A 25466-nucleotide genomic window follows, 5' to 3' on the forward strand; every position below is an offset into this window, starting at 1 on the left:
CTTGTTGTTTTTCCCTTGTCTTTAGTGTCTTCCTCGTCACAGTGTATCCTTAAAAAGCTCAAACAGATTTAATAAAAAAGGGTCCCGCCACACGACATGGTTAATTATAGCTGGGAACTAATTAAGGTATTTTTTGGGATCAACACAGACTAATTCCAAAATCAACTCATTCAATACAAAAATACATAATTAGAATAAGAATAAATGCAGAGAATTTGGAAGGTCATCGGATCGGGTGAAAACATATCCAATAAATTGGATTCTGGGGGGCATCCAATGGAACCATTCGCAACTTGCACTCTGCTGCAGTGCATCGCTGTCAGAGTGTCTTTTCGCTACAATAGTGAAGATTCCTTCTCAGCTTCAAACTCACGTCATTATTATTTATCACCCTACAAATACAATGACATAATAATAATAATTTGACGAAGCAGATTATCATTTAGGGGCCTGTTCAATGTTCATTAGGGAAGACAAACAGTAAGCAGAGGGGAAATCCTCAATTTCTCTCAAATGCAGAACTTCCCTTCCCTGCAACGACAACAGCTCCAGTTGCATGACACAGAATCTAGCTCTCATCACATTTTGGTTGGTTTGAAGATATAAATACAACAAACTTTGCACCACCCAACTTTGCAGAGCGTTAGCATACATTTCATTGACCGATCCATAAATTTATGCGACCAAGATATATGCAAACAACAATTCCCTATTTTCAGATCTCCCATAAGCCAGCTGATGCTCCGAAAATACCTTACCTTTTCGATAAAGTTCATATAAACATAAACTGTTGGCTACCCAGTAGTGGCAGATAGACATCAGCTTTCAACCTCATAGTATGGAGCAATTTCTCTGTGGTTTCTTCTTCTTCTTCTTCTTCTTCTTCTTCTTTTGCTTTGGTGGTTGAAGAACAACCTTGATGGCCGCGTCGAATACTGTCTTTGAATTCTACATCACATTGTTTTTACCAGGGCACAAAGCCATCAGAAAACAAATGGGAATGCAGTTAAATCATGAAGTGGGATAATTGAGTGGGAGCCATGTTACTTGCTGAGTCTTCGAACTGCACTCCAAGTAGGCTGCCGCGCCTATTTGCTTCTTCAGTTCCTCGCCCTACAACATTATCAGATTGTATCCTATTATTCTAAGCAACTCCATGGATAGATACAGTTGTAGATAAAGGTAGTTCAGTCAACTTACCTGAGCAGCACTTATGGGAAGAGCTCTGGGGTGATCAATGAAAAATTGTTTGTCATCCCGTAGATCTGCAACAAATCCATTGCAATGTCAGATGAAAAAGATACAAGATGGTCGACATAATTGGAGTCCAACAGCAAGAAATAATCTTACTTGTGAACTGAAAAACTAGCTTGTATCATACATAAAATAATTAGCTCAATAGATTTCAGACACTCAAGCTGTTCCTTCACCATAAAGCAATAGAAAGAGGAGGAAAAGCCAAAAATTCAAGGGATTATTCCTTGATAATGAGAGATAATTGTTATTCAATCATCTCATTCAGACAAAACCCCCAGATCTAAACTACTATAACAGATGATGCATTTTTAAATTTGTTTTCTAAGTTAGAAAGACGTGAAGACAACTAGATCAATAATAGAGGATTTTACACTTTGGCGAGATTTCTGTCCATGAACAAGTATATGCAAGTTTAATCCCCCAAATCACATGAAGAGTAATGCCATGGAATTTCATAGCAATACCACAAAAAAAAACTTACTGAATCTCAACCAATGTTAGCTAACCTGTTTCACTTCCAAATGCTATAGTTTGTGAATCTAGCTACCACACAAATCAAATAAAAAGTGCAAACAAACTAGAGCACCACTATATATAAATCAGCATTACCCAGCTTTGTTCCAACAAGTATTATCGACACACCAGGTGTGTAGTGCTTCAGCTCAGGTATCCACTGTAGCACAAACAGAATCAGGAACTAAGTAAAAAATTTTAAACGCTTGAGACAACACTAATTAAACACCAACCACTTCATGCTTTTACATTAGAGACGAACGATTTATCCTACAATTCAGCAAAGTAAAACAAAATTCTACAAGTTTTTAAACCAATCGCAACGGTCAACATTTATAGCATCTCCAGATCCTTGAATTAATTGCTATTCTTCGTAGGAGGTGATCAGGTTACAAAGGCATCACAGGAAGCAAGGATCGGGCATTGACTGTTATTTTCACCGAAGAATAGGCACATTAGCAATAAATTCAACACTTGTGGGAATGTAAGAACCCTGGAATGCTGATAAGAATAACAACGGCAATACAACGGCAAGAGCACATTTTTTTCCTGAAATTGCAAAGCGAAGATACAAACAAACCTAAAAGATCGAATTTCACAACACTTACAGTCGGGAAAGTGTTGCTAGTGTAGGAGATAAGCATACAGGTCTTGCCCACAGCGCCGTCTCCCACAGTAACGCACGCACTTTATAAACCTCGAAGCGCTCATCTCCTTCACCAATCTCCTTGAAGAACAACAACCCTCCCTTCAATCGCTCATCCTCCTTCCTGTCTTCGACCTCCGTATGATTCTTCAATTTCAAATCGCATTGCCAAAACGAAGACCACCGCCATTGACGACGATTGGGACCCTGATCCCTCGGCAGATCTGCCGGCAAGATCTTGTTTTTCCTTATCATAGGGGTACGGAAGAGGGAAAGAGAGCGACTTTGGGTTTGGGGAAGAGCGAGAGAGGACGACCGGGAAATGGTCCGGCGGAAGTGGTCGGAGAAATAGGCCACCACCAGCTCATATATTTTTGGATTCTGTCCCCGAACTGGTTTTCCACCATCATCTCCATTTAAGTTAGTAATACAGAACACAATCCGACAATACGACAGATGAACCAACAACTCTGTCAAGGCTAGTAATATAGAACACAATCCGATAATACGATAAGATCAAATTAAATGAGCGCATGGAATTGCAATCGATGAACATGAATTGTAAAGGAAAAAGGCAAGAAATCCAAATCATCGTATGTATTGTAGTACTAGCTTAATTGGCCTCAATAACAATAAGTAGTAGCTTTTAATCCCTTTTTTCTTTAGGAGATGCTTGAATGATGAGTATATAATGTTATTTTAGTAGCTTTCTAAGATTTAGTTGCCACTTCCGCATTGTAATTGTCTAATTGAATTGTGCTCTGAAGACCTGCACGGCTGCATACTGTAACAGCATCACATCCAAGATCGATGGCAGAAAAAAAATGGAGTCGCCATCGAATCATCTCGTGTCGTGCGTATCTCTAACAACCTCTACAGGCCAAGAAGTTGCCGGAGGCCAGCAGTCGCACCGGCGTCAACACCATCGCCGCCACCACTAGCCCATCCGACACCTCTCAGACCATCGCTCTTGGGCTTCACAAGAGTGAACCCCGGCAACGGCAGGCTGCTCGGCGGCGGGGACTTCGAATAAACCGAGTACTCGGCAAAATCTAAGCAGAACCGGAGAGGACGGTGGTCCCGCGGCGGAGCAATAGCAGCGGCCTTCCCCTTCGGGTTCTTCGTCGGAGTCACCGACTGCGATCGCGGCTTCCGCTTCCTGTGCCGCTGATCTCGCTTGCCAGGCGACGGCAGAGGATTCCTATGTAGGAGAGGCAGCAAAAGCGGCGGCCGGATGAGATTTAACTGAGCTCGATCCATGAACAAACTCTCTATTAATGAAAGTGAACGAGCTCTGAAGCAGTACACGACGGCAAAAATGAAGATGAATTTTGCTTCAGAAAAATGGAAATTTCACCAGGAACTAGTAATTCTATGACGAGGAAGAAAGACAGTGTATTGGGGAACTGATGGAGATGGAGAGGGATTTATATAGAGGAGGGACGGAGGAAACCATTAACGGATATGTGTTTGTGGAGGTCTAATATAATGGCGGAGATGTCGACGTGGAGTCGATCGCCGACAACCGCTGCAGAAGGCAACTGCCGACGGGGGCGCAGCCCGAGAAATGAAAGTTACTGTTGGTGGGCGGCGACCGGCAAGTTGACGAAGGCCGTTGGATGCTAACTAACCGTTGGAGTCATCGGCGCCGTCCTAACCCGTGCGGTCGCGATGGAGCAACACGTGGATGGGATAGATCTTGCATTGTTTTTCTTCTAACGTGAATATTTTGCAATTCAGTGTGTTTTTTTTTGCGATTATAGTTAAAAGATATTAAATGTAAAAGGGAGACTTCTTAATAGGTTACGATTGTTTATTTACGAGTGCTTTTAGTTTAAAAATATTTTCCAAACTAGAGAAATTATTCTTTGTAAAAAATTCTTATTAGATTCAAAATTTTAAGAGATACGTACGATAGAAACGTAAAAATAATATTTCAGTTTCTTTATATTGAGAGATAATATTTTAGTTTTAACAAAATTTTCTGACCATGAATAACTTAGTAAATATATATTACTCTTAATATATTACTCTTTATAAAGAATATTTTCTTTATATTGAGAGAGAATATATTACTCTTACGAATAACTTAGTAAATATGAGAAAAAAGTGCAATTGATAACAACTAATTGTAACACCAACGATCCAGGAGGAAAAGGAAAATGCAAGCGGTTTGAATAAGTTGCAGGACAAACTTAATTGTATGGATCAAATGAAATCGTAGATGAGTTCACATACAAATTCCAAGTTTCAAATTCGAAAGCAAATCATCAGAACATCAAACTTTAGGAATCTTTAGATGGGGCCTTCTTTGCAGCCTCAGCTGCAGCTTTCTCCGCCTCTATCTCAGCAACAATAGCATCTATCTCAGCTTCTTCAAGTTGACGAAGACCCTGCTCTTTGGTCATTACTGCAATTTCTATGTTCTTTCCCCCACTCTCCACCACCTAAATAAACAACAAGATCATCATCATCAAAGCTCAAATAAGACTCCGTGCTTTCTTTTAAGTTTATCCGTGCCTTACAGTATGAAATAGGAAATAACTTTGAATAGGGAAAAGTAATTGTTTTCCCCTTTTAAATTAATCTCTTAAATTCAGGAACTAAGATATCCCAACCCAATTATATACTCAGTTTGCGAACAAACTTTGTAGCTCTACTTGCACCATGAAGCTAGTGAAGCATGTCATTTGAGCTTCTTCAACATTATTTGGCAAATCAATATTTTTTTTGATAATCCAAGTGTTAGTTTTGCCCAATTAATCCTGAAAATAATCGGCCCTTCCCCTAGTTCACCTACCAGATATATCCAAAATACAAATCCCTATCAGGATTCGAACTCTAATCCTTTTATTTTATTCCTCTTAGTGTTTTACCACTATACCACATCCGTGGGAGCATTGGCAAATCAACATTGAAATGCCATGCTCTAATCAAGGAGTGACTCATACTCATTGGGGGGTTTCTCTCTAAAAAATCTAGTGTGCAGACACCCTGCATACTGCTGCGAGAAGAGGGTCTGTGCTGCTAATGCCACACGATCCAAGCATATCAAATCCCAAACAGCCCAATGGTCCAGGATTGAACCAATCGGGATTGTACATCAAAACAGGCATCCCTTATATATCATGACGAACGGTCAAAAAGATATTAAGATAGCACTCACAAAATTCCAGACGCAGATGCAACTTTCTAGTATTTGACAAAAAAACTAAAGCAGCAGGAGCAACATGGATGTTTGCCCTCTGTCACTATGATATAGCATACTCATTACAAATAAATATTGAATATGAATCTTTCTAAATCGAGAAATCTTGATAAATGGACACCAAGGCTAATGACGTTTGGTTAAATTATATATAACTAAAATGCTCAACCATTATTTAATTATATATAACTTCCTCTGTTAACCATTATATTATTTGTTCAACACAACAATGTTTGATTTATAGCATTCAAATTCAACCGTATATAAAAGGAAGAAAAACTTATGCAGATAGAAAGATATATGACTAACAAAAAACTATGTTGAACATTCGAAGTACTCACGCAAGCATACAACAACAAATAGAGTTTTTTGGGGGTTGACTATATGAATCTTCTAACTCAAACTAAGACTATCAATAGTATATTCAAATCTCTTTGTTTACTTTTAATTATGTTAAATAGAGTTTTTATCATCCCTCTACTCCATACACCTTCAACAGTAATCAAGCCAACATATCTCACTATACAACCTAATAGTAATCTTCATAAACATGTCTATATCATTTCAATTTATCATTCATTTGTGATAATTTCATTAGAATACTAATATTTTTGTTTGATTTTTCTAGTAATGCTGCACATTTATCTAATACAATTACATTATCTTTGTTGCTCTTAAATTTTTATGTCTTGCATCACAATTGCCCTAAAGTTTGACCTATAAGGTAATTGATCATGCCATAGTCTTATAAACCATCCTTTCAGTTTACAGGAGGCCCTGATGATTTGACAAGATTCCAGATGCTTGACTCCATTTCAATCATTTACTCACTTATTGGTGACATTGTTACTGATATCTCTTTGTTGAATAAAAGACCCGCCATGATATTTAAACTCTTTTTACGAACTTACAATAATTTCTATCCATCAAAACAAATCTCTAGTTTCCCTTGGTATCTTTGAAATTTCATTTCGTGTATTAAAATTTTAGTTCTACTTTAAATCAGAATCTTTAGTTTCTAAAATATCAATAAAACTTCATTTTTTTTTTTGGCTACTCACTCTCATCAGAAATAAATTGCCTTCACAAGTATACATTTCTAGTTCTAGTAAAACTTGAAAGTAATGCTATCTTCTAGTGTCAGTCATTTTTGCTAATGGATGCTAATTGTATCCCCCCTAATCATTACAAATGTTCTACGGTATGACAAGCATGCCTATTGCATCTTCATAACATTTTACGATTGTAAGGGTTCAAAATGTCTCAAATAGCATCTACATGCTAACATCTCAATATGAAAAATTCTAAACATACAATCAAGGTGTTGATTTGCCAAATCCATCCCGCACAGCATATGACAAATTGAAGCTGGATAACAACTCGCTCTTCCTATATGCATGTTCATCTATTCTTAAGAGTCCTGAAGTATATTTCATATTCACATTATCGCCCACTTTCACACTTAACTATCTAATCCAAAACATAATCGCCTAGAGCCATAATTTTGCAAATTTAACAAACAATAGTTGTTACTAACAGTTGACGCAATTGACGAATGTAGATTGAAATATACGAACTATGGTGAGATATGAGAATCCTCAAAGAGTTGTGCAACTTAAAGACAATTAGACATAAAACGGTCGTTTATCAGTAAAAAGGTAAACCAATGTCATCACCAAAAAGGGAAAGGGAGTAACCAAACTTACTTCAAGCAGTGCCCTAATAGCCAGCTTCACCGTCTCCTGTCCGGAGGTATCCTTATAGTTCTTTTCCAGGAATTCTCGCATCGAGTTTGAGTTCCTTCCGGTGGCGTTCGCTTTCCAAGCTGAGAAGGTCCCGGAGGGATCTGTTTGGTATAGCGCAGGCACGCCAGTGTACGGGTCAAACCCAACGATGAGCGTGGAGAGCCCAAAGGGCCGGACACCGCCACTCTGTGTGTATTTCTGCTGCAGGCCGGCGATGTAGCGAGTGATGTACTCGACCGTGGCAGGATCCTCTACGGTGAGGCGGTGGCTCTGGCACTCGATCCGAGCACGGTTGATGAGCACGCGGGCATCGGCCTTGAGGCCCGCGCACGCCAGCGCGATATGGGTGTCCAAGTTCACGATCTTACGCACTGATCTGGGAAGCAAAGGGGCAGGGAGAAGGCGGATCATAAAAAAACCAAAACGAATGGGATGACTATGAAACCGTACCGGCCACGAGTCAAAGAGATTGGAAATTACCGAGAGTCTTGGAGCTTCGGAGTGGATTTCTTCTCGACGCCGAGAACGATGGTGTCGGTGCCGCGGACGCCGACAGCGGCGTTTCCCTTGCGAACAGCTTCTAGAGCGTACTCAACCTGGAAGAGATGGCCATCGGGGGAGAAGACGGTGATGGCGCGGTCGTAGCGAGCCATGTGATTCGGTCGCGGATCGAGATGTGCCTTCTCTCCGATGCCGTTGCAGTCGTCACAAAAAGAAGAGGGTTTTCTTGGAGAAGAAGGTGCAGTGGTATGTGGGCCGGGTTCCTACTCTTAGTGTCAATTGGGCCTTTTTTACTTGCATTTTAACATAAATTTAATTAAAACCCTTTATGTAATATTATTTCCAATTTACAGCCAGTCCGGCGCATCCACTCACCCATTGGAAATGAAGTCCACAAACAAATAAATAAATAAATAAAATTTCCAACCATCTCGCGCACCATATCATATCATATTATCATACCAAACGAGTCGAGTCCATCATACTGTAAACCGGTTGATGCTACTACACTAGCTAAGATTATGTTATGATCTGCCTTTCCATCTTTCCAAGCTTCCTCCGTCATCCCTCAGCTGGATAGGGATAGGGATAGATAGAAAGCCAGATACATCCGTTTCTACGTACTTCAAACAATTAATATCGATCGCTACTTAATTATCTAACTAGCTAGCCGTCGACCGATCAGTCGCGGCTCCGGCCGACGATAGCCGTCGCGAGGTGGCTCGTAGTAAACAGGGAGATACTCATCGTTCCCGCATACAAAAATCGAGTTGTTGAAGTGATTCCGTAGCGCTGTAATACCCTGCAAATTAATTATAACTACCCCTTCAAAACCAATGGTTTAATTGGAATTAATGTTGCACCAAAAAATTAACTAACTACGTAACGTACGTACCTGGATTCGGGCGTAGGTGACCTCGCATACCTTGCGCGAGCCATGCGTCTTCCACTGGAAGTTGTGGAGGGCATCGTAGAGTCTCCTCGCTGCGATTGCCGACGTGAAATTGACGAACGCATAGCCCATGTTGAACCCGGTTCTACACACGCACAAATTAACCAGTTTCTAGTTTCCCAACGAAATAATCAACTAACAAGCAGTTCACTAATGCAAATTAAATGTAAATAAATATTTGCTAACTTGAAATCGACAGGCAGATAAAGAAAGTCAAACTCTGAGAAAACCATGTCGTCGGAGTTTTCCTCTAACTGGTGGTTCACTTCCCAGCAATGATCGTCCAGGAGTCGCACCACCTTATTCATCCTTCCAAAGGAATGTAATTATAAACATTAGTAAGCTTCAGACACCCTTGAAAGGGAAGATGAGAGTTGAACTTACAGCAAATATGTATGTATATTCATTAGTATTTATGGCAGATATTGGATATGGTCAATAGGCATATGGAAATCCGCTATTTCTGTTTGTTTACAGATACAGTAGCAATTAATCTTGTCATCTGACACGTTCATGATAGAATATAGCATGTGATATGCATGTAATTTGAGAGTGTTTATATGTGATTAATCATAATAATGCATCAAGCTATTTTATTCTCTTTCAATATGCATTCACACCCATTATGTACTTGAGTCTTTCGATCGAATTATTACTTCAAGGCAAGTATCGTTTATAAAACATCAGGTTAATGATAGGAGAAATGCACTAGTTAGTGGTATATATCAATATATGCAGATTTGGATCATTGATCTGCATGTTTAAAACTACTAAGCTTAATCTCCTTTTCTCAGAAACATAATTAAGGTTGGAAATCAGCTGAAACAGAATGAAGAAAAGCTTTCGTACGTGAATCTATTGGGCAAATTCTTGATCATGAGCGTGGTTTTTCTTCCATCGTTATCGTCGTCCTTGTTGAACACGAAGCACTCGCTGCTATCTCCCCGCAGCTTCATCCTGCGATTCTTCCGTTGCTGAATCCACTTACGACCTTTCTTAATCATAACTTTAGCTTCGGACTTATTCCCCTCCTCGTCAGCAACCCGACCTACTACCTCCTCTGACTTTCCCCTCAGGTCGGCGGCAGTGAGATCGTAGCCTCCGGCAATCTGACCTCCGTCGCTGTGGCCGACCGGAGAAGGCGGGACGAAGAAGTAGAGTGGGGGGTAATACGGACTCTGAGGAGGAGCTAGAGGAGGAGAAGGTTGGTAGATAATCCACGCTGGTGCAGGAGAGTACTGAGCGACGGAAGCCGGAACGTAGGGCGGCGCGTGAGGGTTCAGAGCGGCCTCCATGGCTCGACGTTCTTGGTGAATGAAGGGGAGGAGACCGAGGAGAAGCGGTGGTGCTAGGCGAAAAGGGTGATGGAATGGTAACGGCGGCGATATATCAGAATATATAGATGATGTTGGGGAGTCAATGCGGTGCAGTAGTTAGGGAAGGGTGTGAGATCCATCTAATGATTACTCGGTATGGAACGTCTAAAACCGCAAGAAATGAAGGCGAAGCATTAAAGCGACAAGACTTAAAGCAAGATTTTAGATTTTGGAAATCTAAGACGCAAATTGCTTTTCCCACCCCCCCTCCACCGCACCCCCCCCCCTCCTCTCCTCTCTCTCTCTCCTATTTAAATGACACTTTTACTCTTTTTCTTTGTTTTTTTATTTTATTTTACTTATATATATATATATATATATATAAATTTTTATTTAGTTTTATTTTTTAAATTAATTTTGTTTATTATTTTTTCATTAATACTTTTATATATATATATATATATATATATATATTTTAATTTTATTGATCCATATTTTCATACTTTTTAATTTTTTATAAATAATAACTCCTAAAATTTATAACTAAAAATAAATAAAAGATTATAAACATATAAAAAAATTATTCAAAAAAATTTGAAAAAAAACTGATTAACAAAAAAATAAAATCAATAAAAAAACAAAATTTAAAAAATAATAAATTGAAAAAAATACAAGTATTATGAAAAAAATAATAAATAAAATTAATTAAAAAATAAAATTTATATAAAATTGGAAAAAATATAATAAACAAAATTGATTAAAAATAAAACTAAATAAAATTTATATAAAATTCTAAAAATAAAGTATTGATAAAAAATAATAAACAAAATTGATTAAAAAATAAAACTAAATAAAAATTAAATAAAATTAAAAAAATATCGTATTGATGAAAAAATAATAAATTAAATTAATTAAAAAATAAAACTAAATAAAATTAAAAATATATGAGAGTTATTTTTAAATAAAATCAATTAAAAATAAAATTAAATAAAAATTAAAGAAAATAAAAAATAAATAAATAAAAAGAAAAGGATAGAAATGTCATTACAATAGAAGAGAGAGAGGAAGTGGGAGGGGGCGTATGGTGTCAAGGGATCTAAGACCCTGCTTAGTTTGTTTATGCTTCATCAGAAACTAAGCCGTGACCAGGAGATATCGTGTATCCTCAGTCCCTAGGTTACTTCAACAGAGAGACGTGCTGCGATATAATAGTACGATGGATCAACTCTAAATAGAGTTTTTTGGGGGTGAAATCCGTCTGCTCGAATCGGGCTGATGCGATGGGTTAAGATGAGGCAGAGGGCACGCTCATGTGAAAAGATGCAATTACTCCTGCATATAATAATTCTATTTAGTCGTTTTCGTTAATAATATTATTTTTAGGATATACAAACTATTAAATTAATTTGTTTCAGGTTATTAATTGCAAGCTGATCTAAATTCAATTGCCTTAAGAATTTGACTTCTTCAATTGCCATTAGAAATTCATTCCAAATTGAAACTCTCATATCTATTGATGCATAAATAATTAAATAAGGGCGAATATATAGGAATACAAACGACTTCGCATTTAATTAATATAAAATGATCCAGTCAAATTTAACTTGTGATATATACTCTTCACATGTATTTAATTTATTTGAATTTACTTAAACCTAAATGATCATTTTGATCAGGGTTCTGACTTTTTAATAACTTACAAATATGAGTTTCATAATAGATAGTATAATTTTAATTTTAACTAGCTATTAAAGAGAATTGACATTTTTTAATTCACGCAATAAATATACAAATTTAAGAGTTTTCGACAAGCTATAAATTTGAGCTAAGCATAGAATGAGAAGGAAATAGTGAAATCTGTATTTTAGCAAACAAACATATTATTTAACATCTCCAATTGAGCACACTTAAATCTTTTGTTTACCGATCGAGTGATAAATATATATATAAACACAACAGAACAGTTTGATGGCTGCTAATATATATACATATATAATCTGATCAGCACACTAACATGCAGTCACATAAATAATTAACCAAAAGCTCCATCATACAGCACTAACAACACTAGTTCCTTCTAGCAAAAAACAAATCAGTTTCTAGTCTTCATTAGCCTAATTAATTCAACATTGTTTATATATAGATAGATAGATAGAATACACTTATATGGCTGCCACAGAGACGACCAATTAAGTGATTAATTTGTTTGTTGCATGCATACATGCAATTAGTCACGCACGTAGTTGATTATATATGGAGTTAAATGGATCGGATCCATGATTTATATATCAAGCGAGACGTAGATCATGATGAGATGCATATGATCTGATGGCCTGAAGGTTTGGCTGGTTGGGTTGAACCCTGTACGAGTACATGGGATGAGCCTCCTCTCCATCATCAATATCTTCCACGTACCCGTAAACACCTCCATGATCCTCTTTCATCTCCTATAGTTAATAAATTTGAGAATACATGAACAGAGAACAGTTAGTATTCACTGCATATATGCTAAAGGAAATAAAGAACAGTTAGATATATTAATTAACTACTTCAGGACACAAAATTGGAATGTTGTAGTTGATAATTATACCAGTTGATGCAGTAAGTTCCTGTGAGTTTCTTGGGAGTTCTTAACCTGCATCCGATCCACTTGATCATGAGCATAGTTATATATTTCATGGTCTAAATTATGAATTTTAACTAGTTATTTAATTACTTATAATAGATGCCTACAAAAAACGTATTTATGATAAACTGCTTGAATCGATAAAACACTTTGCATGATTAGCAGCCTAATCAAGCAAATTTAGGACAGTCCTTGTTACAGGAAGATCTTCATGCAGCAAAAAATATTTTAAAAAGAAGATAGGTTTTTTTTTTAAATTCTCATGCATAATTTATTCATAAAGTTCTCTTTATTTTCTTCGTGTATTACTTCAATTTTATTATAAATATATATCTTGAAGTAACCTATTTAAATTCAGCGGTTCGAATGATTATGCTATAAACAAAATAACAATAATATTACTTATCTGAAAATAAAAAGTGAAACATATGCCAAATAATACTTTCTTATTTCCATTTGAAAAACATCTTGCAAATATGTCAGTTTTATCTCGATATAATTCAGAAAATCCTTGTTTTAGCTAGTTCATTCCTTGTTTCCATGTATAATGTATTGATATATAGTTTTGAATTCATTTGAGAAGGTGATAAATAATTTAATTTGAAATTAGTCAGGCGAAAAGAAATTGACTTACCTTCTTCTTGTAGGTATCTGTTTGAGTGCTGATCACATGATACTGCAAGCAAATGCAAACCGATATTAATTGCTTCATGCATGCTGCTTGATTATTTATATTTGGATTTCACTGATCTTTTTAACAAATAAATCGACCAGTAAATCAATCATACGCCACAAGCACTTAAAAGTCACAGTAAAATTATTTTCCGTAAATAAACAATTCAGGAATAAATTTGGAAGAAGACGTTGTTCATACTTTTCTATTGCGAACGACCTTCAATGCCTCATCCAGATTTTGCTCAAGACCGCGCAGTTCCTTGATATCCATCCCATCAAGTTCTTCTCCCATCCTTTGCCTGTTTATAGTAGTATATCATTAGATCAGCTAATCATAATAATAAAAATCATCTCGTTTTTACAAATGAATAGATAAATAAAAAGAAAGTGAATAAAAAGGATCATGATTTACCTTATTTCTCTGCGAAGTTTGTGGTTAATCTCTTTGAGATGGTTCAAATTATTCTGCATTCTCTTCTCATTCCAAGAAAGAAAGAAATAAAATTGCATCAGAATCAAAAGCTTAATTATTGATGAAACAACACAAAGAAAACCAGTCTTGGAGCTTTGGTGTTCATCTTGATCACCTCATACTGTGCACTCCACAAGTTGATCCCAGTCACTCGCTGATAACGATCAAACATAGTTTTGGTGCTGTAACAACACAAAACAAATATATATGTGTATATTTTTCTTTTCAATGTTTTGGTATCAAGTAATTCATTAAAAATAAAGGAGAGAAAAGGGAGTTAATCATATATAAATATAGATACTCAGTAGAAGGGCTGCAGTAATCAGAGAACTTTCCGGTGCTGGAGAACATGATTATGGAAACCTCAGCATCACACAGCACCGTGAGCTCCCTCGCCTTCTTCATGATCCCTGACCTCCTCTTGGAATAAGTCACCTGCCTGTTGGTTGGGTTCTCTATCTTCTTTATCTCAATCTTCCCCCTCCCCATGATATCTCCTCCTCCGCCTCCTCCTCCTCAAAGCAAAGCTGAGAATTAATTAAGCAAAAGGCTTGAAGAAGGTGAGTGAGTGCTGACCAGAGGCAGCTCTCTTAGCAAGTACTCACTAGTCCATAAAAAGTAGAGGAGCAAGAGGAAGTGGTGGAAGAAGGAACTGTTTCCCCTCGCCAGTTGAGGAATGGAGTGCAGAGGACAGAGATGCAACGTATGAGCCCAATGTTTCCACTTCAGTGAAAGGCTCGTATGCAGCGACTGGTAGCATGTGATGTCTTGCCACCAGCAAGAATCACTAACTTTTCATGTCTCACATCCTCCCAAAACCTTTATTTTTCCACAATCGTATTTCAGATTAAAATATTACTTATAGGAAAGAGCATTCACTCTCTCTGTAAGGAGAGTTCCTAGCTAACTTACAGGCTTGCTTCTACTGGTCATAAACTTGCAAGCAAAACAAAGACTCCTCCTGCTTTTGGTGCATGTTTAACCTCTTTTCGCTTCGGTCTGAGAAACGGATGACTGAGCTAAGTGTCACCTACCTACTTGTCAAACAAACGTTTGTAGTGGTTTAGAGTACTTCAAAAGGAGTAGAAGTGAGTAGAGAAGTGTTGCAGTTCTTTTTCCTCAGAAGAGAGAGCCATGACATATCACATCCTCCGTTGTATGAAAACATCTCTTTTTTTTCTCTTTAAAAATGACTCTTTTGCATGTGATCATTCCTTCCGAATTTAAAATTTGAATTAATTTATAAATTATTTTGACATAGATTTGAGTAAATAGACACTTTTAGATTCGATCTTAAAATGCTCGAATTGCACACTCTAAAAATTGATTAATGTATAAATATGTAAACGAGCACGAATTAACTCGAACTTTAGAAAATAGCAAAATAGTATTAATTTCAATGCACAATCTCAAATGTTTTCCTGTAGTCGTCCTAATATTGAATACAGTACAAATATTTAAATGACGTGTAAATATAAGATTTTTATATTTCGAAAAAGACTGCTTAAACATCCTCTGCGTGAAAAAAAAGAAGAAAATGAAATATATTGCACAATGGAACTATAAATGGTTGTTAATTTTCACTTTTAATTATATATGAAAAATATAAACCTTTCGAAATATCTGGCACTGGATATATATAATACGTCGAGGGCTTGGGTAGTCGTCCGTCCAAACCTTGCGTACAGTAAGCACTGTGCGTGGACGACGACTATATTCTATTTGACCAACAATCGAGAACCTGCAATTTCTTATCTATTTGCTTCTGAAAGTTTTCAGTTTTGTTGTTCCGTTGCTTGCGATTCGCAGATGGCGAGAGAGAGAGAAAAAAAGGATGCAAACCATATAATATATTTCTTTTGCATGCTGTAGAATACCTCGAGCAGTCAATTAGTAACTGCTCCACTTTTGAGTTTCCAAGAAGATGAAGCCAGTTAAGAACCGATTCAACCGGAAAAGTAGTAATTACAAGTGTTTAACCACTGCAAGGTGCTAATTTTAAGACAAAGTCAATCTCTAATGTCATTTTTTTAGACTTCTTCTGATGGAAAAAATTACTTTTGCGATCAGCCTTGAATTGAGAAAATTATTCTTTGCCCAAGGATCAAAGCAATATCTTGAAGTAGGAGTAGCGTCAGTCAATTTTGATGGTCATGCTCATTAAAGTTGGATGTCATCAGTGTGCGAGGGCTACAAGCCAAGCCAATTGACAAGTTCATAGCAACCATTAATTTTTCTAGTCTTCTTGAGTATTCAAATTAGGAACCACAGATTTGTGTGGCCAGGTTAAGAAAGAAAAGGTTGATGAATTCTTCCAAGGAATTAAATTAAGAATCTTCTTTATTATTCACCATTTGAATCTCACAAGTCTAGTTGCCTTGTATGTAATATAATTACATATAATCACTCATTCACTCAAACGACTTCAAATACTTATAAGTATGTATTTATACTTTACTTATGCTGTTCGAATTTATACTGATACCTATTTGAATGCCCACTTTAATTAAAAAGTATAATATGAGGTATCAGTATTAGGTATATTTAATTTAAATGGTAATATTTTTAAACTAAAAAATATAAAATAAAAGAATTAAGATTATAATTTGGGAATTTCATTTTTTTAAAAAACTGGACCGAGAAATAATTTGTCAAGCGTCGGTGTCGACCGTAATAAAGTCAAAAGGATATGACAAATTACGAAGGAAGCAATGCTACAGATTTCTTCTTTTCTTTTAAGAAGAAAAGTCAAGTAAAGCGGGGATTAGGTGAGACAAGTTTGATAATTAATGATGTTAATTAAGATAAAAAATATATATTTGAATTTAAATACGGCGCATTGCAACTCCAAGTGCAAATGAACTTAAATGTTGATATATTCAAAATTTAATTCATACGCCATATTCAATACTAAATATTAAAATTTAGAGAGGATCTGTCTCTGAGTATAACAAGATAGTAAAATTAAACACCTTTAATGTACTAATTAATATGCTTGGGATAAGTATTGCAACTCCCTCTCAAACAGTAGTCTTTTTTTTGATAGTAGCACAATCGAGACAATAATAAATTTTATCCCTGTAAGGATAATTAAAAAAAAAACAGAATTCGAATATCAATGAAGACTATTCTAAAAGTCAACCTTTGTACAACTTGTAAAAGAACGATGATTACACATTCTAGCAAGATGTATGTTATTTTTTAAATTAATTCAGTATTGATCAGATTAATTATGAAAATGAATGATCTTCCTGACAATTCATCCATTAAATAAATTTAAAAATACGAATAATTTCTGAAATAATAGTTTAATATCATCTATAATTCAAACAACCGTCGCGCCTTTTAGCTGTGGCGGGAGTAAAAAAGATCTTGATCGGCAACATTCCCAGTTTGGATCCTTTGAACAGGTTCCGCGTTGAATTCGAGTCGTGTCGAGCTTTTATTGGCTAATAGAATACTGGAGGACTATTGGATTGTGGTCCTTTAGTTTTACATATTAGCCCCTCGAGTGTAATTAATTCAAGTTTGATACTTTCTTTGAGCCACTATTTAGTAACGAACGCCTCTCGGGCTCGCCTCCCACGCCACATCTCTCGTCCTACCGTCCGATGCCGTGCCTTTGACCGCCGTAGCGCCGATTAGACCCTCCATTGATCGATCGATTCGAGAAGCAGGATAAGAAGAGAAGGAGGAAAGAGGAAGCAGCTGCGTCGGCGCGCAGAGGCGGAGGAGGAGGAGGAGGAGGAGGAGGAGGAATGGGACAATGCCACGGGACGTGCATCTCCGTCAAGGACGATTACGGAAGGCATCGGAGCCGGAGGAAAAAGACGATTCCTGACAACGCGGACGCATCTGGTGCTCCGCCTCCCCATGCGGGAGAAGGCAGCGCCTCCCCCTTCCCGGTCCGCAAGTCATCCACCTGGCCCAGTCCTTACCCCCCGGGAGACGTCAGCTCTCTCCCCGACGGCGGCGTATCCCCAACTCCGGCGAGGTCCACCTCGAAGAGGTTCTTCGGACGGCCCTTCCCGCCGCCGTCGCCAGCCAAACACATCAAGGCGGCACTTGCCAAACGGCAGGGAGCCGCGAAGAAAAAGGATGCGGTCGGGACCGGAGGCGGCGCGGTGGATCCGGAGCAACTGCTTGATAAAACCTTCGGATATGGGAAGAACTTTGGGTCGACGTATCATCTTGGGGAGGAGGTGGGACGCGGCCATTTCGGGAATACGTGCTTGGCCACAGCGAAAAAAGGGGAGATGAAAGGCCAAACTGTTGCTGTCAAGATCATTCCCAAAGCTAAGGTGCTGTGACATTATCCAACTATACATGTCTAATTTTATAAACAAGTACAGTTATTTGATTACTTCGTGAGAGTCAATGCATTGGTGCTTTCACATGGTTTTTTATTGAGTTTTTTTACAGATGACAACACCAATATCGATCGAAGATGTGGGTAGGGAGGTTAAAATTCTGAAAGCTTTGTCTGGGCACAAAAATCTTGTTAAATTTTATGAAGCATGTGAGGATGCCCTCAATGTCTATATCATAATGGAGTATGCCTTATTTCTATCCTTTTGACTTTACCAGTAATTTATTTTGAATATTTCCATGTGTTTGGTTTACATAAAATAATTACATGGCCTTCTTTTTAACTTGTAATGTTTAACTACATTCAGCATTAGGTAATTAAATTGACAGTGTTGGTTATTTGCATTCTTAACAAATGCATGTAATCTATATATCCTTTACGTTATCGTTTCTCATCATATCTGTCACAATAGGCAATGTGCCTCAAATCTTTTAGTGTATTTGGTACGTGTTATTCACTATACTTCTCTAACATTCTTTCTCAGAGTATGTGAAGGCGGAGAGTTATTAGCTAGAATCTTGTCCAGGTAAGCGAATTCTTTAATTAATTTGTTTGCACTCATCAGAAGTTTCATTTCTGGCCTTCATTCAGAGTAGTAGTTATTTATTTATTTTATTCCTTCTGTTTCAAAGAGGAATGTACGCTGAGGAAGATGCAAAAGCAATTGTTGTGCAAATGCTGGACGTGGTAGCCTTTTCTCACCTTCAAGGTGTTGTCCATCGTGATCTAAAGCCAGAGGTTCACTATTTTTGCTTGATGCTTCTTATATAAGTTTTAAATAAATTGCTTTTAATCTTATTCTTGCTTTTAATTAAACCCCATATTTGTTGCTGATGTCTTCTTCTCTACGGTGTAACAGAATTTTCTCTTCGCAACTAAAGATGAAAGTTCTCCATTGAAGTTAATTGACTTTGGTCTTTCTGATTTTATCAGAGCAGGTGATAAGATGTCATATTCGGTGTATTAATTTGTTTTTGTTTCCTTATGCACTGAGATAGTTGCAAACATGTAGCTATACAACACTGGGGGAACTAAGTATCTAGATTTCCCACTTGACTTTCTACCAGATCAATTGTGCCATGTGATCTACCTTTTTGCTTTATTTTTATGCTATTATTAAAGAGTGGAATCTTTGGTCACAGATGAAAGGCTAAATGACACTGTTGGAAGTTCATACTATGTTGCTCCTGAAGTCCTACATAGATCATACAGCACTGAAGCAGATATGTGGAGCATCGGTGTCATAACTTACATTCTACTATGTGGAAGGAGACCTTTCTGGGCACGGACTGAATCCGGAATCTTTCGATCAGTATTGAGGGCTGATCCTAATTTTGATGATGCACCGTGGCCTGACGTATCTGCAGAAGCTAAAGATTTTGTGAAGAGGCTTTTGAACAAGGATTACAGGAAAAGGATGACAGCTGTTCAGGCTTTGAGTAAGCTGTTAAACTGTTGTTCACTCAAATTTTATGTTATCAATTATAAAAATACATGAGATTCATTATATTACTAAATGATATTTAAATCTTCCATTCTCTAAATTATTATTTTTGTAACTTATTTTTTGTGATTGTTATCATCTGATAGCAAATATATGTTTCTTTTTTGTGTTAGCTCACCCTTGGTTGCGAAATGAACAAAGGCAAATTCCTCTGGATATGCTTGTATATAGGTTAATCAAATTGTACCTTCGCACTTCTCCTCTAAAACGGGCTGCACTGACGGTACTGTACATGTCATGTGGATTGGCTTAATAGTGTATAACTAAGTGATATCCAATAAAGTTGACGTACCTTAGTTTTTGTTAGGTAAAGGTTGTGTGTAAAGTATATATGGCCACAATATTTCTTCACAGTTATCAGGCATTCTGAGCAGAACTTAAGATTATATCAGGAATTATTATTCTAATTTGTTAGAATCTTTTTGGTTCAACAGGCACTATCCAAAGCTATAACTGAGGATCAACTTTTCTATCTGCAATTGCAATTTCAGTTACTGCAACCAAATAAAGATGGACTGATTTCCCTCGATAACTTTCAGATGGTATATTGCTTATTTGACTTCATTCGAGCACTTCAGTTTATTATAACTTATTGATAATAGACATCCTGATAGTTATTTTGTTTCAATTATCCTTTTTTAGTGATTCATGCTTGAGGTACCCCATTTGAACTCTATGCAGGCACTCTCGCAGAATGCAACTGAAGCAATGAAATTATCGAGAATTCCTGAGATTATGGATTCAGTGAGCCATATTGTCTTATGCTATTAAATAGTTAAGGGCTTTATTGTTTAGGCATAATTAACTTCATTATTGCAGTAAGTTGAGAACTTTGAAATATTTATAATTCACAGTTGCATGCGCTATCACAAAACGGGATGGACTTTGATGAGTTTTGTGCTGCTGCAATCAGCCCTTATCAGCTTGAGGCTTTGGAACAATGGGAACAAATATCAAACACAGCATTTCAGCTCTTCGAGCAGGTGGGCAATCGGGTTGTTTCAGTCGAAGAGCTTGCTCAGGTACTAGCAACTAGTCACTGGTATTATACTGGTAAAAAGAAAAATCTAGTTAATTATATCAGATCATGATAGAACTGCTCTCTGCAGGAATTGAACCTCACTCATATTGCTCATTCCTTTCTACAAGACTGGATCAGACCTGAAGATGGCAAGTTCAGTTTTTACGGGTACACCAAATACTTGCACGGCGTCACAGTTCGCTGATCGAACACAATACAACAATAAACTCCTCTTCAAATAATATACTGATGTAAGTATGTGTGTAGTGTATACATACCTACCGAATAGAACGCTGTCCTGTCTTTTCTTCACCAGTTGGGGGTCAGCAAAACATCCTTATGGGATTGGATGATAGACCTTATAATCTCTTTTGTAAGATAAAAAAAAAAACTTTTGCATTACTTTTTAAGCTATTTGAGTCAATGGATGAAAGGTTTATCACACCGAAGGTATCTTGGACTTTAGTCATTTTCATTTAGGATAGTTTTTACAAGTCACACATCTGTATTTTTTCTTATGAATTTATTTTTTTTATTTTTGATATAAAAAACAGCAAATTTATTTATTTATTCATGTAAGGTTTTTTCTGGGGTACTTGTATCATTTTGCAATCTTATCCTCCTAAAATGCTTGCGACAGATGAAATTGTATGATCATAGCATGTTAGTTCTTTTCAAAATATCAACTATGACTGCACGTTTTGCTCCATAGAACAAGGAAAGGGCTCACAATTTTCTTAAACCAATGTTATCCACAAGTTAGTTATATATATTATATATAAATGGTCGAATCATCATGATTAGAACCTGCTTCTCACGTGTAGCTTCCCATCACATATCCTATAATACTAAGTGGTTGTCCCACGGGTATATAGACAAGTTTATGTTCTATTGATAAATTGAATCCCCAAGAAATAAGTTTTCTCAATTTTGTGTCCACAAGTTAGTTTTAATAAATTTTTTTTTGATAATCTAAATATATGAGCTTAAAGCTTTGGACTCAATTAGTTTGGGAGACGGATAATTTTCCTCTTGATTAGTTCATCAAATAAATTTTGAAATATCAATATAATACATCATAGTTGGGATTCAAATTGTGTCCTCGTGAATGCTTTGTTGTTGCCCCGTGCCGGGGGTTAATAACAATATCTTTGGTCGAAGAGAAAGGTCTCATTGGAGATTTTAGATTCTCGCTAGACTATGGCTCGGCAACAGACTTATGATTTGGCTGGCCTTGCAAAGAATAAAAACGAATTAGAAAATATCAACGTTTTCTCCCCTTTTTTGTGTGTTTGGCACAAGGTATCGAACTTTTCCCAGATTAATAAGCAATTGGCACCTGAATAATTCAGTCATATTGACTAAACTCAATCATCAACTTACATAATCTAAAATCAGAAGGGAAAAAAAACAGAATTTTTTTTCTGAAGGAAAAAAAAGATAATTTTTTTCTATAAAAACAGAAAAAAGTAAAGAACTCCGACCGCTAAGAACTCAATCCTACGTGTCGCCGTCGCTGCTGCACGAATCTTGGGAACCAAATCTAGTCTCCTTCCGCGGCGGCCGCCGCCGCCGCTGCGGTCGTGGACGCGCAAACCGGTCCGACCGCTGGTGGCTCATACGGCCTCGGTTCGACTCAGTGGCGCTGTCGGGGATGACCCGGTCAAGCTCAAAGCCGGCGCCGACGACGGCCCATACGACGGACTCCTCCAGCCTATTCATGAACCACGTGTGCCTCTCCTCCGTCCACTTCCACCCTCCGCCGCCGCAGCAGCTGAAGTTCTCTCCCTTCCTCACAGTACTCTCCTCCGCCATCACCGATCGGTCGCTGAAAATCTAATTACTGATTTCGAAGTTCAACAACTCGTCCTATGTGTATAAATAGAAGAGAAAGGAGGAAGGGCAGTAGGTAGTAGAAGAAAATTCAAAGCAGTGCCGGCAGGAAAAATCTTGGGGAAAAAATCTTCTTCGATCGAGTTGCTTAAATCCCGATATCTAATTGGGGATTCCAATTAAGATTCATCCTTGGCTTGTATATCTTTGCACGTACGATTTCTTTTCTAACAATGAAAGCGAGAGCAAGGAAATCACTTTGGATATGTAATTTGACTGACTGCTTCTTGTGGTCGAGGAATAACTGATATATTCTTCTATCTAAGAACTTGCCCAAAATATTTTCCCACAAAATTTTTTTCTAAGCTTTTGTGTTCTGCTTCACGGAAGATCAAGGCGAGAGAGGAAAATTAACAAAATTATTTTACTGGAACGATAATTTATGTAAAATTAGTGAACACGTTACCATAACTTCATCCACAAACTGTTCGCCTATGAGACGACGAAAACTCTTCGAATCCTCAGAGACTACCTTTTGATCAAAGATATTTGCAGAAGCCTGGACAGGCTCTTCGAACTCTGCGAGTAAATTACTCCATCATTAGCAAATTGACCTTCTTCTTAACTTCTTTTAACAAATTGTATCAGAGCCAGAATGTTCAAAATCACTGATGAAATTTTATAAAATAATAGATAATAGCGACTTGTTTCTACTGTAATTTTTTAAACAAGAATCAATATGTTCAGATTCACTCGTGAAATCTCATAACAAACTTGCTATTTACTCTCCGAACAGATGTCACGTTGGCTAGAAAAGACATGTTATGTGATATGATTTTGCAAGGGCACCATGCAACAAGACAGTTGGAGGGTGGTGATGGGTGAGCTTGCGGGAGAAGGAATCCTTTTCCTGTTACAGCTGCATCCATTGATCCGCACATTCTGTTCGATGAGCTGTCTCCTCGTGGTTTATGACATCTGTAGCAGAATGCCATCGAGGGCCGGCGGCGCTGACGGCCTAGCAGAAGGCGGCCCTCGTCTCCGCCGCGTTCCTCAGCACCACCAACGTGAAGGAAGGCTCAATCCGGTTGAGGATTCCACGTCGAAGGTCTAGCGTCAGATCATGCAGCGTAAGGAGGCAAAGATGAAGCATGTGGCTCACACTAGAAGGGTAATTGAGGGCTTGAGTTATATCGATCGAATTGCATAGCAAGTTGCAAAGGGAGACATGCAGGTAATTAAATCAGATTTAGTTCATTTTCTTCGATTTCTAAATTGGAAGAGGTTGAGGCTACAGAAACACGGAGAAACACTAAGACAAAAAAGAAACATTTGATTTCTTGATCAAGCCATCGAACTGCCATAAGAAGACTCAATTGTCTTATTTTGATCTCGAAACTCCAAGGCACTTCTGAAGAACATTGCACTCATATCGAGAACATGCAATCCATCGATTGTTGTTTCCCTGCAAAATTATTCTTTACGCGAGTCTGCATCCCCTAAGAGATATATAATCTATTGAAATATGCCGCTCATGCGAAAATTGTCCGTATTAATGATTTATTCATTCAAAACAGCGCAGTGAGAGAAAAATGTATCTGATAAAGCCATAACAGAAACTTACAACCGACGCTAAAAGCGAACTTATGTTTCCGCTTAAATTCCCGAACATATAAACTAGAACATCACAAAAAAATTATGACAATCAACGATAATAAAAATCCTCAGACATCCAAGGAAGAATTAAGCAGCATCGCTCTCAAGCCTGGCAAGGCGAAAGCACTTAGGCGGCCACTGCGAATGTTTTGAGAAACAGGCCTTAGAATTTGTCATCATTGGAAGCAAAAACCATTTTTCTAAAAACTATACAATATTGAAATAAAACAATTGAAACTTAGCAAGAACATACAAAGTTCAAAAAATTGACGAAACTTAAGTATAGTTATCTATCGTTGATCCAATTAATAAATCACATAATAAATATATCACAAAATCAAGACAGGCAAAAACGTGGAAATACTAAAACAAATATATTTCAACAACTCATTAAACAATCATAAGACAATAACAAATTAAATCAAAACTTGAAATTTCAAACCGAGAGAAGGAAAAATTTTCTTGATTGTCTCAGACATCCAAGGAAGGAAATTTAAGCAGCACTAGCTCTCAAGCTCGGCGAAGCGAAAGCTCTCAGGCGGCTACTGCGAATGTTTTGAGAAACAAGCCTTAGAAGGGTCATCACAGAAGGAACGAAGTGAAGTATGATAATAAAAGCACGTCAATAAAGATCCGTAAAAACATAAATTGCGAAAATAAGTCCCTCAGTCATCCAAGGAAGAATTGAGCAGCACAAGCTCTCAAGCCTGGCGTGGCGAAAGCTCTTAGGCGGCAACTGCGAATATTTTGAGAAACAAGCCTTTAGATTACTCATCATACGAAACTAAAAAAGGGGAAACAAAACAAACATAAAGACATTGACGACACGCAAAACTTCCGTCGAAGGTGCAGCTTATCCAGTAAGTACCAACATTGGATCCAGCACTGCAAGAGAAGAAGGGCATCGAAAGGCCGTGGTGCCGGCGCAGATGGTAGAAAATTAGGGTTTCGTGATTTGATGAAATCGTGGAGGATATATCACGTATTTATAGAGAGAACTAGAAGTTTCTAGTACTTGCACAACCTTTCCTTGGGCTCAAAAGAGATAAAGCCCAACCCAACCCCAAACACTAGAAGATAACATCATGATATATCATGGATAGAGAATATTTCCGCATTATTATTTTTATTTTTTTAAATGAAGTGTTCATTAATAAAGATTATCCCTTTTA

General features: G+C 37.4%; 4 protein-coding genes and 3 non-coding genes across 7 annotated transcripts; 1 reads left to right on the top strand and 6 right to left on the bottom strand.

The window, feature by feature from the left end:
- Positions 1-4569: 4569 nt before the first annotated feature.
- LOC141840024 (proteasome subunit alpha type-7) lies at positions 4570-8103 on the bottom strand. Its single transcript, XM_074727906.1, has 3 exons — positions 7850-8103; positions 7331-7745; positions 4570-4863 (listed from the first exon to the last, which is right to left on the bottom strand). The coding sequence occupies exons 1-3, from the start codon at positions 8020-8022 to the stop codon at positions 4702-4704; spliced, it is 750 nt and encodes a 249-aa protein (XP_074584007.1). The 5' UTR covers positions 8023-8103; the 3' UTR covers positions 4570-4701.
- A 425-nt stretch (positions 8104-8528) lies between these two features.
- LOC141837509 (protein terminal ear1 homolog) lies at positions 8529-10117 on the bottom strand. The gene is made up of 4 exons (XM_074724892.1): positions 9672-10117; positions 9009-9131; positions 8766-8907; positions 8529-8672 (listed from the first exon to the last, which is right to left on the bottom strand). The coding sequence occupies exons 1-4, from the start codon at positions 10115-10117 to the stop codon at positions 8529-8531; spliced, it is 855 nt and encodes a 284-aa protein (XP_074580993.1).
- Positions 10118-12426: 2309 nt separating this feature from the next.
- LOC141841477 (MADS-box transcription factor 16-like) lies at positions 12427-14400 on the bottom strand. The gene is made up of 7 exons (XM_074729651.1): positions 14213-14400; positions 14027-14093; positions 13852-13913; positions 13639-13738; positions 13399-13440; positions 12729-12773; positions 12427-12585 (listed from the first exon to the last, which is right to left on the bottom strand). The coding sequence occupies exons 1-7, from the start codon at positions 14398-14400 to the stop codon at positions 12427-12429; spliced, it is 663 nt and encodes a 220-aa protein (XP_074585752.1).
- Positions 14401-17669: 3269 nt separating this feature from the next.
- On the top strand, positions 17670-21298 carry LOC141837784 (CDPK-related kinase 3-like). Its single transcript, XM_074725155.1, has 11 exons — positions 17670-18212; positions 18334-18464; positions 18765-18806; positions 18913-19018; positions 19140-19218; positions 19423-19719; positions 19898-20007; positions 20219-20326; positions 20466-20528; positions 20639-20806; positions 20894-21298. The coding sequence occupies exons 1-11, from the start codon at positions 17670-17672 to the stop codon at positions 21008-21010; spliced, it is 1764 nt and encodes a 587-aa protein (XP_074581256.1). The 3' UTR covers positions 21011-21298.
- Positions 21299-24358: 3060 nt separating this feature from the next.
- On the bottom strand, positions 24359-24479 carry LOC141842463 (small nucleolar RNA SNORD14). The gene has a single exon (XR_012602902.1). It is a non-coding gene; the product is annotated as a small nucleolar RNA SNORD14 (small nucleolar RNA).
- Positions 24480-24761: 282 nt separating this feature from the next.
- LOC141842466 (small nucleolar RNA SNORD14) lies at positions 24762-24885 on the bottom strand. The gene has a single exon (XR_012602904.1). It is a non-coding gene; the product is annotated as a small nucleolar RNA SNORD14 (small nucleolar RNA).
- A 70-nt stretch (positions 24886-24955) lies between these two features.
- On the bottom strand, positions 24956-25077 carry LOC141842464 (small nucleolar RNA SNORD14). The gene has a single exon (XR_012602903.1). It is a non-coding gene; the product is annotated as a small nucleolar RNA SNORD14 (small nucleolar RNA).
- Positions 25078-25466: the final 389 nt, after the last annotated feature.

Source organism: Curcuma longa, chromosome 11 (assembly GCF_044706935.1).
Source record: "Curcuma longa cultivar G26 ecotype Majalengka, Jawa Barat chromosome 11, ITB_CL_G26_1.1, whole genome shotgun sequence".
Taxonomy (NCBI): domain Eukaryota; kingdom Viridiplantae; phylum Streptophyta; class Magnoliopsida; order Zingiberales; family Zingiberaceae; genus Curcuma; species Curcuma longa.

Excerpts from the sequence above, each read along its gene's own strand:
- LOC141840024 (XM_074727906.1), bottom strand. The coding sequence starts at position 8,022 with ATGGCTCGCTACGACCGCGCCATCACCGTCTTCTCCCCCGATGGCCAT. Across the intron at positions 7,746-7,849 it reads CCGAAGCTCCAAGACTCTCG|ATCAGTGCGTAAGATCGTGA; the intron begins GTAATTTCCAAT and ends TTTGCTTCCCAG. Across the intron at positions 4,864-7,330 it reads CTATTAGGGCACTGCTTGAA|GTGGTGGAGAGTGGGGGAAA; the intron begins GTAAGTTTGGTT and ends TTGTTTATTTAG.
- LOC141837509 (XM_074724892.1), bottom strand. The coding sequence starts at position 10,117 with ATGGAGGCCGCTCTGAACCCTCACGCGCCGCCCTACGTTCCGGCTTCC. Across the intron at positions 9,132-9,671 it reads AATTTGCCCAATAGATTCAC|GATGAATAAGGTGGTGCGAC; the intron begins GTACGAAAGCTT and ends TTCCTTTGGAAG. Across the intron at positions 8,673-8,765 it reads TCACCTACGCCCGAATCCAG|GGTATTACAGCGCTACGGAA; the intron begins GTACGTACGTTA and ends ATTAATTTGCAG.
- LOC141841477 (XM_074729651.1), bottom strand. The coding sequence starts at position 14,400 with ATGGGGAGGGGGAAGATTGAGATAAAGAAGATAGAGAACCCAACCAAC. Across the intron at positions 13,914-14,026 it reads TGTGGAGTGCACAGTATGAG|AGAATGCAGAATAATTTGAA; the intron begins GTGATCAAGATG and ends TGGAATGAGAAG. Across the intron at positions 13,739-13,851 it reads AAACTTCGCAGAGAAATAAG|GCAAAGGATGGGAGAAGAAC; the intron begins GTAAATCATGAT and ends TACTATAAACAG.
- LOC141837784 (XM_074725155.1), top strand. The coding sequence starts at position 17,670 with ATGGGACAATGCCACGGGACGTGCATCTCCGTCAAGGACGATTACGGA. Across the intron at positions 19,720-19,897 it reads GACAGCTGTTCAGGCTTTGA|CTCACCCTTGGTTGCGAAAT; the intron begins GTAAGCTGTTAA and ends TTTTTGTGTTAG. Across the intron at positions 20,008-20,218 it reads TAAAACGGGCTGCACTGACG|GCACTATCCAAAGCTATAAC; the intron begins GTACTGTACATG and ends TTGGTTCAACAG.